At 43.9% G+C, this 13,891-nt stretch overlaps 1 protein-coding gene across 2 annotated transcripts; it reads right to left on the reverse strand.

Moving 5' to 3' along the window:
* Positions 1–413: 413 nt before the first annotated feature.
* On the reverse strand, positions 414–13,408 carry ca5a (carbonic anhydrase Va). Of its 2 annotated transcripts, none has more exons than XM_066648568.1 (7): positions 13,022–13,408; positions 9,107–9,304; positions 8,282–8,400; positions 6,474–6,569; positions 6,216–6,278; positions 5,516–5,674; positions 414–4,905 (listed from the first exon to the last, which is right to left on the reverse strand). In XM_066648568.1, the coding sequence occupies exons 1-7, from the start codon at positions 13,185–13,187 to the stop codon at positions 4,744–4,746; spliced, it is 963 nt and encodes a 320-aa protein (XP_066504665.1). In that variant the 5' UTR covers positions 13,188–13,408; the 3' UTR covers positions 414–4,743. The 2 variants fall into 2 exon arrangements, with proteins under 2 accessions (XP_066504665.1, XP_066504666.1); XM_066648569.1 differs by lacking the exon at positions 13,022–13,408 and adding an exon at positions 9,405–11,387.
* Between the last annotated feature and the right edge of the window lie 483 nt (positions 13,409–13,891).

Raw genomic sequence — 13,891 nt, forward strand, 5'->3', positions numbered from 1 at the left:
TAGTAGCAGCAGCATCACTAGTAATAGTAGTTATTAATGTAGTACCAGCAGCAGTATCAGTATAAGTATTAGTAACAGTAGTAGTAGCAGAAGCATCACTAGTAGTAGCAGTAGTAATTATAGTAGTACCAGCAGCAGTAACAGTATAAGTATTAGAAACAGTAGTAGCAGCAGCATCACTATTAATAGTAGTAATTATAGTAGTACCAGCAGCAGTATCAGTATAAGTATTAGTAACAGTAGTAGTAGCAGAAGCATCACTAGTAGTAGCAGTAGTAGTAGTAGCAGCAGTAAAGTAGGATTACCATTGCCACAATAGTAGTTTGAACTGAGTAATGCTGTTTTTAACTGTAACAGATTTATTCAATTTTCAGACAGTGGAAACATGAGACGGACACAGCGCTTATGTCATATCTCTTTTATTTCATTTCATCTTTTACATCAAAGAAACTTTGCAATATTCCGGTCAGCGTGAACCAGCAGTGGTAATGTAGATGTCTGGCCTGTGTTTTTATACATGACATCCCCCCTACTGACACGAGCAGAAAGAAAACACACCCGACCAGCACCTGCTACAACACTGCACACTGAGAACTGGCCTCTGAAAACCTCCGGTAAGATCCAGAACCATCCGGAACCAGCAGGTCAGGTCCCCAGGGGAGCGGGCCATGGACACCCAACAACAAAAACAAACACTTTGAATGGATACATTCACTCGGTTACATTACATTACATTTATAAAGGACAGGTTCCACACCGAAGACAATAATTGAAAATCATTGTGCGTGATTAGTCTATAATACAACAGACCGTTCTGACAGATGCGTTCAGGTTTTGTGATGTGGAAAATGACCCACAGAAATGGTATTAGATAAAACTGTATAAAAAAAAAAAAAGCTGAAAAACTAGGCAGTGTGATTCATTCATTTACCTTCAATCACAAATTACTGAAAAAAACGAAAAGTGAGGCATTGTCCCAAAGGTCACTTCTGAAGCTAACGCAAAATACACTACAACATCTACATGGATTTCTCTCCCCTCAGTCTCCGCCGTACACTGACAAAGAGCAGAGTCTACACCATCAGAGAAACAGAGGCAAAACCGCTGGCACTGATTCCAGAGTTCATTCAGATTTCTTAATTTCCCTTAAACATTTCCATATTTCTGTAACTCCATTGAACACAATGGTAAATAAATGGGTATTTTAAGTTTGAGAAGTGAAACACCGATGTCCATGCGTTCACTTTTGGTGAAGACCTGTGTTTACTGCTCTTTGTCTTTGTAAAGCAGAATGGATCACTACACAACATCAAAAACCAAAAAACCAAAAAGGCAGTCAGTTCAGGTCACGTTCCTGTCGACCGATGGAGTTTGCTTCTTTAGTTCACAGGTTAACACCCATCACCAAAGTCTATATGTGGGTTTTCCAATGTTACAGAACAACAGTAAAGAAACGAACACTACAACAGAACACAGTAGCTCCGTGTCACAGTCTAGGAAACGTAAAAGTAGTGTTCTTACTAGAGCAGTTTTCTTTAGACCAAGTAGTGAAGCTCTGGTGTGAAACTTTATTTTATGGAAATGGAGGAGCTGTTTGGACAGCTATGCCCTTCACTACTTTAGCCTTGTAGCTCCTGGGCCCGGTTCTAAGGAGCGTCAGAACCCAACGTGCCCTGGCTCATGGACATCTGGAGAAAAGGCAGGGGGAAGTAGTAAAAAAGTTGCTCTGTGAACCATTCCCTTAAGGAACCCTTGTTCCTGGTCTTCTCTCTCCGTCTCACTGGAGGTGGATCATGACCAGTCGTTTGTGGCAGGTTGGGGCGGAGCCCTCTCTCTCTCGGCCCCCCGTGTTTGTAGAGCGTTAATCCAGCTTTCCAGTCTGGTTAGTATTGCTCAGTCTCAGCAGCGGATGGGCCAGGTGGCCCTTTCACACTGGAGGCCACTGTGGGGGGGTGAGTGTGTTCAGAAACGGCCGCCCTGCCACAAAGAGGACGGCGTCCAGCCCCTGCTTCTGAAAAGATGGGCGCCAAACCCCAGGGGCCTGCGTTCACAAAGAGCTCTCGGAGCATGAGCGCTGATCTTGGGCCAGAGCCTTCAGCCCAGTTTTGTGAAGCAGAAGGAAAGGAAAACTGGCCAGAGATCAGCGCCTCGACTCGGAGGGAGACCCTTTGTTACAGACTGTGGCCTCTCGAGCAGAGAAAGCCCCTAAAATACACACTGAGCTCACATTCCAACTGTCCTCTGAAACTTATTCATGTTCGAGTTAGCGTCCTGGACGACTTCCCTCCGCACACAATTCTCACATCGCTTTCTTTAAAACTCGCTCATAGAACAATAAACCCACCTGCTACACTACAGTCACATTACAACAGCACTCTATCAGCCGAGTTAGAGCTTAAAGGAAAGGTTCAACAACAACAATAACACAAATAAAACCCAGTTTTACTCTGTTCTTCCTGCTGAGTTACTACCTCGTGCTAATCAGATATCTAATGAGAACCATCTCAAAACATCAATCTCACTTCTTCACTAATAGGTCCCTGCTTCTGAGCTCCCTCAACTCAACACAGAGCAATAATGGAGCTCTACTGTACGCAGACTACTTTCTCCTGTACTTTCTAACGTTTGATTTCGTGGTCTTCCTCTGGAAAACTACAAAGCTAATGTAGCTAGCAGCTTATAGCATCATCCACACATTTCTATTACATAAGCTTCCAGGGCAAACTTGGATGAGCCTTACACATGGGACAGGGGTAAAACAGTGTGAACCACACAATATTCAATATTCAATCAGGAAAGTCTGCTCCCTAGACTCTGAAACAGATGCTGCAGTGATCCCACAGTGTTATCATGAGCTCTAGCGCCCTCTCCTGCTGGATTTGAAGCGGAGGTCCCATATGGAGTTGTGCTAGATGAAAGCTACAGTGCCTTTGTAAAAGAAAAGAAAGAAAGAAAGAAAGAAAGAAAGAAAGAAAGAAAGAAAAAAAGAACAAACTGGAAATGTGAAAGGATGTGTGTAATACCTCAGTTGATGCATAGATGAAGGAGTCAGTGAAGACAGTGAAGGCACTGTGGTATCTCGACATTCTCCAGCAGTGACTGTGCTTAACCTGCTTTATCATGTGGCCATCAGGCGACAGATACATCTAATTAAATATGTACAGTATATAGTATTTACATAATACAGACAGAGTGGACAAAATACTGGAAACGGGGTGTGTCAGTGAGGAGGCTGTGAAGCAGTAATCCTCCATGGAATGATATTTAATGTGTTCTGTGTTACTGCAGTGTATTGGGAAGCTAACAGAGCAGTTTAGACTGAACCTGAAGCTGCATCCAAAACCTTAAACCACAATACACTGCGCACTGTACAGTGTTACTCCGCCATATAATTTCACATGCTGTTTATATACTGCATATTAAACACTGGGTTAAAACACTGCTTTGGTCTGAGAGTTTAAATTTGTGCTCTACTCTCTCAAGTGTTTTAAGATGTGAAGCATGCCATGAACTGGCTTGTAACTCACTCGCACACATACTCACTCGCTATAAGGTACTGCAGCACGAAGCCTTCTATTGTCTCAGGGGCTGTTCCACAAGGGGGCGCTATTGTGCATCATTGACAGCTCGCTTCCTACTCTGATGGACACAGGGCAATCAGTTACCAACCAATGTATTAAAAATATCCAGTCACCCGGAGGAAACCCACGCAGACACAGGGAGAACACACCACACTCCTCACAGACAGTCACCCGGAGGAAACCCACGCAGACACGGGGAGAACACACCACACTCCTCACAGACAGTCACCCGGAGGAAGCCCACGCAGACACAGGGAGGACACACCACAGTCCTCACAGACAGTCACCCGGAGCGGAAATCGAAGCCACAACCTCCAGGTCCCTGGAGCTGTGTGACTGTGACACCTACCTGCCGCCTGTGCCGCCGTCTTAAAAATATCTCATTAAAATTTGGACCTTAAAAATGAGTCTGTGTTTAAAAAACATTGAACAGTTGTGTGGCTCAGTTCATCATGTGCCGTTTCCAGTAATTTGTCTCTCATCTGTATTATGTTTGATGAACCTCTATCACCAGCTCCACTGGGCCCTTCATTGTTAATGTGATAGTCTTTATAACATTCAATCTAAAAAGGACCTGACTGGTCAAAACGTTTTTGAAAATCTCGATTATTAAAAGTATCTGTGCAGTCTAAGGTTAAAATGAGCTCTTTTAGGCAGTAAACATTAGGCACGGTGTGCCATTCATCACCAGGAACAAGCAAGTTCCCATTCTGGGAACCCATCCAGGTCTGCAGCAGCACTGCAACAACACTGCAGACCGTAAGGCGAACCTACTGTGGCTTTCAGGACAAAACCTAAATATATGCATTGTCCTATACTTTCTACAGTATTTACAGCATATATAACAGACTACTGAAACCAGACGACACAAGCAATGCTTACAACAAATAAAACTGGACCCCAGAAACTACAGATCCCAAAAGAAAGTGGCGTAAAGTTTGTGGCTTCCTTTCTGTGACCTTCTTCTATCTCCGTGTTCCCTTTATTCCAAACCTGTCGTGCAGTAAAGGGTCTGAAGAGGTGGGCTGAGGGGTTCTGAAGCATTGGGCCAGGCCTTAGATGAGGCAGGGTAAGACGAATGTGAAATCAGAACCCTAGTTCAGTAGATAATGCTGAAACTGAGCCTGTGGGTGGGGATGGGGGTGCAGGACGGAGGGGGGGGTCACTGTGGCCCGTCGCCTGGTGGGTTCTCATGGAGGAAGGGGGCGAATGAGGAGCGGACTGTGCGCCCCTTTAGGGGCTGCTGGACTCTGAAGTTGTTCACCATGCTCTTCTGATCCTGCTCTTCGGCCGAGGTGAACAACAAGCTCCGGAACACAGCCAACTGGAGAAAGATAGAGGGTTGGATAAATAAGAGAATGAATGAATGAAGGGACGCTACAGTGAGTGGTTAAACTGGTTAAATTAAACCTTCATATCACACTTTATTTGAATAATTCAGTTCAGCTTTTCTGAGGGTTTAACGAGGGTTAAAGTGTAGAATCACTAGTGGAAATGAGGGTCAGAGTGGGGGTGGGGTAATTGCTGACAGTGGAATTCTGCTCTTGGCTGACAGCAGTGGAACAACACACACACACACACACACACACACACACACACACACACACACACACACACACACACACACACACACACACACACACACACACACACACACACACACACACACACACACACACACACACACACACACACACACACACACACACACACACACACACACACACACACACACACACACACACACACACACACACACACACACACACTGCTGTGAAGAATTCATGAAAGTTACTCTGTACTTCACAACTGTTTCTGAGCTTGATTAGATTCTATGATTCTTAATAAATAAATAAATAAATAAAGCTTTTTAGCAACACAATAAAAATCCATCTCTCTTTTCCTGTTTTGTGAAACCAAGCCTCTGTTCTAACCTGATCATGGCTGACTTCAATGGGCTGCTTCATGATGATCCACGTCACAGACTCGGTCAGAGGGGGCGTGGTCAGGGAGCCTGGGTATGTCCAGTAGTCATCTGTGTTCTCTGGCAGGAGGGAACCGACGTCAAACTGAGTGAACTCTACCACACTCTCCTGAGAGAGAGAGAGAGAGAGAGAGAGAGAGAGAGAGAGAGAGAGAGAGAGCACGCAAGATAGAGAGAGATAAAGACAGAGTAAGAGAGAACGACAGAAAGAGAGAAAGATAAAAAGAAAGAGAGAGAGAGAGAGAGAGAGAGAGAGAGAGAGAGAGAGAGAGAGAGAGAGAGAGAGAGAGAGAGATGAGCCCTGCATTTCTCAGGTTACCCTGCATTGCCTTTTCTACTTGTTCAGCGTAATGTCTGACCAAGGCATCCACAAGCCTGCGATTTCTAATTCCATCTCATTCAGCTCTAAAGCCAGTACTAGTCCTGTTCATTTTAATTAGAAATGTACTGCAATTTAGTGATTACAATCTCCATCGTGTGGAGTGTTTATGGTCTGAGAGTAATAACTGGGGAGTGTTTATAATCCGGTATGAACCTGCAGTGTATCGTTTTTACACTCTGACACTCTAGTCACGAGAGAGAGAGAGAGAGAGAGAGAGAGAGAGAGAGAGAGAGAGTCACTCCTCAGTAACAGCGCCCTTAGTCCTCACCTTGTGTCTGACCGTAGGCAAAGCGTCCACCAATTTCTGCAGACCCTCGTGCCACTTCCCAACCTGGCAAGGGTTAAAAAACACCATCTCAGATCAAGGCTGTATTGAATAAGAGTAGAGTATCATTTAAAAACTAAGGGTTAGGGTCAGGGTTCAGGGGGCAGTGTATTTTAGTTTATGGAACAGTGCAATATTCCTATGCAGCAGATGTAGACCTAGGGGAAGACTGTTGTAAGAGCAGGAGCACAGTGGCAGTACCTTCAAGAAGACTCCAATAACAGCCAGGCCATTTTCCTCCATGACCGCCTCCTCGAACAAACTGTACTTATCAGAGTTCCAGTGCACCAAGTGGAGCTGGGTACGGAGACAGAGGAAAGTCAAGTAAAATACACACACACACACACTTCTTCATCACGGTGAGTGAGCAGGATTCCCATTGGCTGATTGGTGTAATTCATAATGCATGCTGGGTATTGTAGTGAGCCTGATGCTGGTGGTCTTTATGGGATTACACCGTTACCCTGCTACACCATTTTAAATACGTATTAGTTACGTTAGCCTTGTTCTTCTAACGCAAAAGTACAGAAGAAACGCTCACAGTGACATGAATCTCATTAACTCCGCTTCTCTTGCCTTGCACAAACACAACTATTCAGTCTTTCCTGGGGCCTATTGTCTGACGTCAAACCTGAAAACGTACACCTCAGAGAGTCTACAGACAGCGCTACACAAGAGAACACAACTGAAAACTGAGCCTCTCTCACACACTCACACACACACGGGCAAAGCCGCAGACTAAAAGCACTGGACAGATTTAACAGACAGATAAACAGTTCCTGGTGGTGTAACAGCCCTGTAACAGCTGTTCAGGGAGGTACTCAAATAAAAGTGCTTTTAACTGACTGTAATTATACCTCAGATACGAAGAGAAGGAGACTGGTGTGACTTCATTCCTCTTTTCTAGCCCCTGCTCTTTTTTACTCTAATGTTCCAGTCCAAAAGGAAATGGAGTACAATCAACAGTTGACACCAATGACAGTCTGGAGTCCTCCAAACACACACGATGCCACCAGCCTGGGAGTGTGAGGAGAACGTGTTTCCCAGAGACATGAAAACACAGCCACTGCCTCTTTTCAAACTGCTGCTGATATAACACTATTGGACTGTTCAACAGCTGGAGGAGATCTGCCCAGATCTGCCACATCAGCTAACATGAAGCCTGCACTGTGCTAGAGTTATGAGGGAGAGGCTGTGTGTGTGTGTGTGTGTGTTTGAAAAAAGTGTGAGGAAAGCAATTCACCAGGAACATTCCAGATCATAAATGGAGGAGTTTCCTGAACGCCCAGCTTTGGAGCTTTGCGCAATATTGCCCTGGCACCACAACAAGAGTCTATCACAGAGTAGCAGCAGTCACAGGTCAGGGGTAAACAACGCTTTATGGCACAGCTTTTCAGCACAGTTAAGTTTAAGGGGTTACTGTGTCCACTGTGTCCGAGTGGGTTTCCTCCGGGTGACTGTCTGTGAGGAGTGTGGTGTGTTCTCTGTTCACTGTCTGTGAGTGTGTGAGTGAATGTGTGTGTGTGTCTATGTTACCCTGTGCGACCCACTGCGACCCTGAGCTGGATAAGCGCTTACAGACAATGAATGAATTAAACATTTATTTAAGAAACAATTAAACCAACATGTGCCCCTTGATGATGTAACAAAGCCAACTATAACACAGACTGTTGTTTGTTCTTTCTACAGGGAAAAGGTTATTTTCTGTCATATCTTTTCATGAGACAAGCAGTAAAACAAATGGCCTTGGCACAATAAAACAGGGCTTTTACAACTGCAGGGTGTGTTTGAGAACATAAAAGAACCACTATCTGTTGTATAAGGTGCATCCCTTCCACAATAACAGCGCTCATTACACTTTAGAGTCAAGTGAAATCTCACTTTACTCATCGTTAGCAGAAACCGTGAGGGTGTAATACTTGTTGTTTAAGTGATTATGTGTTAAATAAACTCAGTGCTGTATGTTTACAGAGTAGAAACTTCGCTGTTACTATAAACACTGTAGTTACCTCGGCGGGGTAGAGGCGGTGGTCCACTGTGTGTTCGGAGCCCCAGTTATTATTCTCCCCCCAGTGGAAATGGAACTGGCACAGTCTGAACTGATCCTCCAAAGGACCACCGCTCACAGCTAACACAGACAAACAAACACAGAAACACAATCAATCAGGCCTCACACACAGCTATCGCCAAGTTTCAGGGTCTCCTAGGACAGCATGCTTCACGTCTTCGGGAAAGCATCTCAGATACAAATAAGGAGCACCACAACAGAGGAGGTGGAAGGATATTAAAGGCCAATGAAGATGAGGTAAAGACAAGAAAGAGAAAGCTGAGTGGAATCTAGCTGTGGACCGATGGACAGAAATAAAGACAGAGATTATAAATATACTGTTCAATTCAGTATTTGTTTTTTATCCCTGTGATAAACCTCCCAAAGTCCTCCATTCTCATTAAACTGGGTGCCGTATGAGTGTGGTGTGGATTCAGAGTGACTGTGATGGTACAGATATGACCACAGTCACACACCGCAGTCTACAGCAGCTTAGATTTCTGGATTATGGGTTTTTCTGAATAAGCTGACCTCGTTTACAAAATTCAGTCTTAAAGGCACAGTAACAAAACCTGTGGCCTGTTTGATTCTGAGGGAAAAAAGGAGGGAAGGCTGTTGTGCAGAAATGAATCATGTCCGTTCTTGGCTCTTAAAAGTACACGTCACAGGGAGATGTAATAAAAGCCAGGCGTATAGAGAACTAACGGGGTTTAAAACCTTATCCAAAGCCATTGTGTTTGTTAAATCAGATTAAATCAGTTAAAAAAGATAAACTGGTATCTCTTACTGGATTTGTCTGTGGTGTCATCGTACTCAACGAGGAAAGAGTAGCCGTTGTTCCAGATCTGCTGACAGGTCTTGGGGTCATACTTCATTACGAGGGGCTTGAGTCGGGGGTCGAACATGCTTTTCCGCTCAGAGATATCAATGGGTGACTGGCGATCTCCTCCTGGAATGGCCAGAGGCTCCTGCCACATCGGATGCACTGAAAAGCAAATCCAGATCGTTAGAGGCACAGGGAAAAGATCCAGCAGCGCAGCCTTAACAGTTTTTAAACATGAAAAAAAAAACTAAAATCGACCTACATTTCATAATCCATTCTGCCGCTTCACAGGCGTTGTTACACATTGTTACGGCGTAATAAAACAGAGAGAGAGCTTCGTCGTCCAGCTGCCACAAAGTGAGTAATAAAACCCAGTCACGGTGTCCCTCTCCACCAATGAGATCCGAGGAAGAAGAAACGCTTCCTTCAGAGACTCAGAGGAATCCGCCACATAGCAGAAAGGCAGAGGAAACTGCCATTCGGAATGTGGAGGGGGGAAAAGCTGCGGTTTTCCCAGCAGGAACTCAATCCACAGAGCTTTAATCCCAATAATGAATCTCTCTCTCTCTCTCTCTCTCTGGAAAGAGGGAGATCCCTGAGACAAAGGCAGCTATGAGCTGAAGAAATCAATGCCTCTACATTTCAAGGAGAAACTCCTTTCTGAAATCTGTGATTAGAACATCATGTGTTATGCCTCTCAGCATGTGGGTCTCCAAAAGAAGTACATGCAAGCAGTCAGGAATGTGACCAGAAGTGATTTTAAAAAGTGGGGGGGTGGTGCTGGTCAAGAGTTAATGCTGCTGTTGCTTTAAGCCAATTCAAAGGCCTTTAGCAGAAGTCATGACCTTAATGAACTGTGTTTGTACCAAAGCTGTACGTTCAATGTTTTTATTCCCTCTGGTTTTAAAAGGAACATCAGTATTGGTCAGAGGCTAAAACAAGGATGCTGCCTCTTTGCAGGGTTGCAGTGTGCCCTGAAGGATATGAACACACTGGACAGAGAGCCAGTCCACTGCAGGGCATCCCACACGTACAGACCCATGTGCTACAAAGCCCCAAAGCCCATAAAGGCATACAGCTGAATACATGCTTTGAAATACACAATATATATTGTTCTTTTTTGTGTCTCTGTCTTTGTTTGAGTCTGACTTCACACACTCTCCCAGTCGCTAATATCTACAGACATTTACACACAGTCAATCCGTCAACATGTGCTTCAGACTGGAGAGGGTACACAGGTCTATTCTGCTTTAGCTGAATGTTACATTGCCACACACATTAGAGGCAGTTGGCCACTATCCGTTATCAATTTTTAACAAATCACACTGAAAGGCAGATATCGGGGATTGAATAATCAGATAAAGTCGGTGGAATTTGCTTTAATCTTGAGACACAATGCATTATCTGCAACTGCAATGTTGACATTACAACAGCTTGGCAGCACACTACGTCATTTTGGATGTATTAGGTAATGTAGTGTAGGGTATTAGGACAAATCGGACATCGGACTCGTGCGCACAGCAAAATCCAGAGTCTAAACTGACCACTGAAATCCAGTAGCATGCTGTACGTGTTAGATCTACGCTGTAGGGTTTTCTGTGGATACCATAAACATAATTAATAGGTCTTCCAGAACAAGGTGGGAAAAGTTTCCAAAATAGAAAAATCAGAGTAAATGCAGGCAGTTTAAAGTGAACCATAATGATTTCACAACTATTACACGAACAAATCAATGTCCATATCTGACATTTTAAAATGTTCCTTGGTCTGTAGGTTCTACGAGCGGGTCCGAGCAGAACTGTGATTTGAAACAAATATTTTTACTGGTCATTTGAGACTCTGAGACAAAATAAACCTTGTCCCTATCAGATTGATTTTGCATTTCTCCTTTTCAATGCAAATTTAGTGAGGTTTGTAATTACATCAGTGAGGCCTTTGTACTTCCACCTCAAATGGACGTATCCTTTGCCAGGAGGAGAGGTCATCAGGGGATACACAAACTTCTCAGAGTGTTTCAAGCCTTAACTACAGCACTCTCGAGTTGGCAGGTTAGCAACGGTGGCTAAATTGCTTCCCCTCTACGCCTGGCATCCAGCTACTGTCCTCCCACTTGTGCCAGAGCCAACAGGAGGCTGTTCCAGAAACTTCTACCAGCTTTTGCTCAGCTGTGAATCTATTGTTAGATTCACTGTCATTACCCTGATGTTACAAAGCGATTTCTTCCTCCAGTACTAATGTATAAAGTAAATAAAATATAATGAAAATACAACTATTTCATAAATGAATAATAAAACATTTTCTCTGAGAACAATCTGGGTATATCACAAAAGAAAGTGGAATTTTGGGAAAAAAATGAACCCTAAAATTAAAATAATACCTTAAAAAACACACTAAACTTAAAAATAACAATTCCCATTTTCTCTACTGTGTTCCAATCCTTCTCCAGTGAGCAAACAATAATCACTTATTCATCAATTTTATTTATTATATACCTATAACGACTTATTTTACCAACGGCTACCAGCGCTAGCTTAGCATAACCGCCCTGACACGGGCAACGTCTCAAACAGCGCCATGCTCCCTACATAGTCAACTACAGCTATCACATAACTACTGCTTTTCCACAAAAAAAGAGGGCTGACAATTAGACAGAGAATGGTACACTGGCTTATGCCTTTGTATAAATTGAGATAAACTATGTTAAATAAGCGTAGTAACAGTTATTTCACACTCTAAGTAGTGCCCTACAGAGGGAGTGGAGACCCAATTGGGTTCAAGCCACTCAAACTCTGTACAGTGTAAATAAATATTTGAATAAGAGACTTGGTGTACCGGTAATGTTTCAGGCTAATAATATAATTAATACATATATATATATATATATATATACACAAATTACTCAAAACAAAGTTCTAAACTCTGCCCTATGGAGGCCTGCTGGAGACATCCCTCTAAAATAACTGGAGTGTGAACAACTTAATAAAGTGTGGGAACATGATATTTAATCCATGGGAATGATTTAGTAAAGGCAGGGAAAGCTATTCTTGCATCCTTTAAGCCATTTCCCACGTTTTATAATGAATTCAGAATCCAGAAGGGATCAACTCTGTGAGGTTTAGTGGAGATTATTTTTGTATTAATAGTAAATGACCTTTTATAAATGCGGTAATAAAAAGCATTTCCTCTCAGTTACTGGTTTGACTGGTTTTAAAGATAACATTTGCACAATCTCTTATTGTTCAGTGTCTGATCCAAACATTCACGTGACCTTGTTTCTGCACATTTTGTCCATTGACTGTGTAAGTTCTCAGTGTAGTTCAATTACAGATAGTAATAAATATTTTGCTCTGCATACTTTGTATGCCCCCTTTTGCTTTTTAAACCTCAGGAACCTCTTAATACAGCCACAGAGGAGGTAGGACATTATCTGGGCTGTGGATTATTCTCAGCACAGCAGTGACACTGAGATGGTGTTGGTGTTAGTGGGCAGTGGTGTGTCCGCTTACTGCCCACTCTATTAGACACACCTACCCAGCTGGTCCATGTTGTAGACAAGTCAAGACAGAAGCTCATCTGTTGCTGCACAGGCTGGTCACAGGGCAGTAAAGGGTTTAACAACTCCAGCAGCACTGCTGTGTCTGATCCACTCTACACCACCACCACGTCAGTGTCACTGCAGCGCTGAGAATGATCCACTACCCAAACAGGAACTTACCTCTCACTCCTTGGTGGGGGTCCTGTGTGGGTCTGGGGCAGTGAAAAACATGGTGAAAGAGGGCTAACACAGTATACAGAGCAATGGATGGACTACAGTCTGTCATTTTAGAACAACAAAGTGCACCTGCATGTTAAGAGACATGTGTGTAGCGTGTAACTTACTCTGAGACAAGATAAACCTGCTGGAGCAGGCGGTGAGACCGCATTTCCTAGTTGCCTGGAGGTGTAGTTGAACCCGCAGCTGCGGACTGGCTGCTCGGATCTGTCCCGCGATGCGCCGCGGTAGCTGCCGACACAGAGGAGATATAACTGCGGAGAGGAGCACCATCGTTGCGGGGACACGGTTGAGTTCGGTAAAGGAAAGAGGGGGTTTGTAAATAACTGTCAGCTCGAGTGCTGTCTTTCTATGCTCTCTCACAACAACACGCCCAGTTGTTTAGCCAGACACAATACACGTGATAAATAACGTAGTTAGCACCCCGTCCGTTGATTGGTCGTGAGACAGAAGATAAGGCGGGCTTAAAATCATTCCAGCCAATAGACAAACACAATGCTTGGACGGGTGGCCGTTGCTACAAGGGTGCGTTCTAAATAAGATTGTGTCCTAAGTAGGAAGCCTAGCAAGTGCGCATATTTCTGAGGTTGTAACCTGAGGTCTGTGTATGGGTTGGAAAAAGAAAGGAGAGACTGAAAAACAGATTATATAGTCTTACAGACTCCAGAACTTTAAAAACACATCCCCGTTGGGTTTGAAGTCGGAATTTAGCAGTTTCACACTGATTAGAGGCGTTAGAACAGTGGCGGGGGATTGGGGGAAGGAGGCGAGCGCCGTCATCCAATCAGCTCTCTCCTATGTGGGGCGTTGCTATGGTGGTCTGCTTACGTAGTGATCCGTGTTTTCAAGCCTGCTCCTAAACACTGAGGGGGAGCTGAGGGGGCCAGAAAAGATCATTTAAAGCCACAGTTGAGGTGTTTTTAGATATTAATGGCAGCTTTTTTTCTGTTGAAAAGACTTGACTTTGGGCCTCATTT

This window comes from Hoplias malabaricus, chromosome 17 (assembly GCF_029633855.1).
Source record: "Hoplias malabaricus isolate fHopMal1 chromosome 17, fHopMal1.hap1, whole genome shotgun sequence".
In the NCBI taxonomy this organism is placed as follows: domain Eukaryota; kingdom Metazoa; phylum Chordata; class Actinopteri; order Characiformes; family Erythrinidae; genus Hoplias; species Hoplias malabaricus.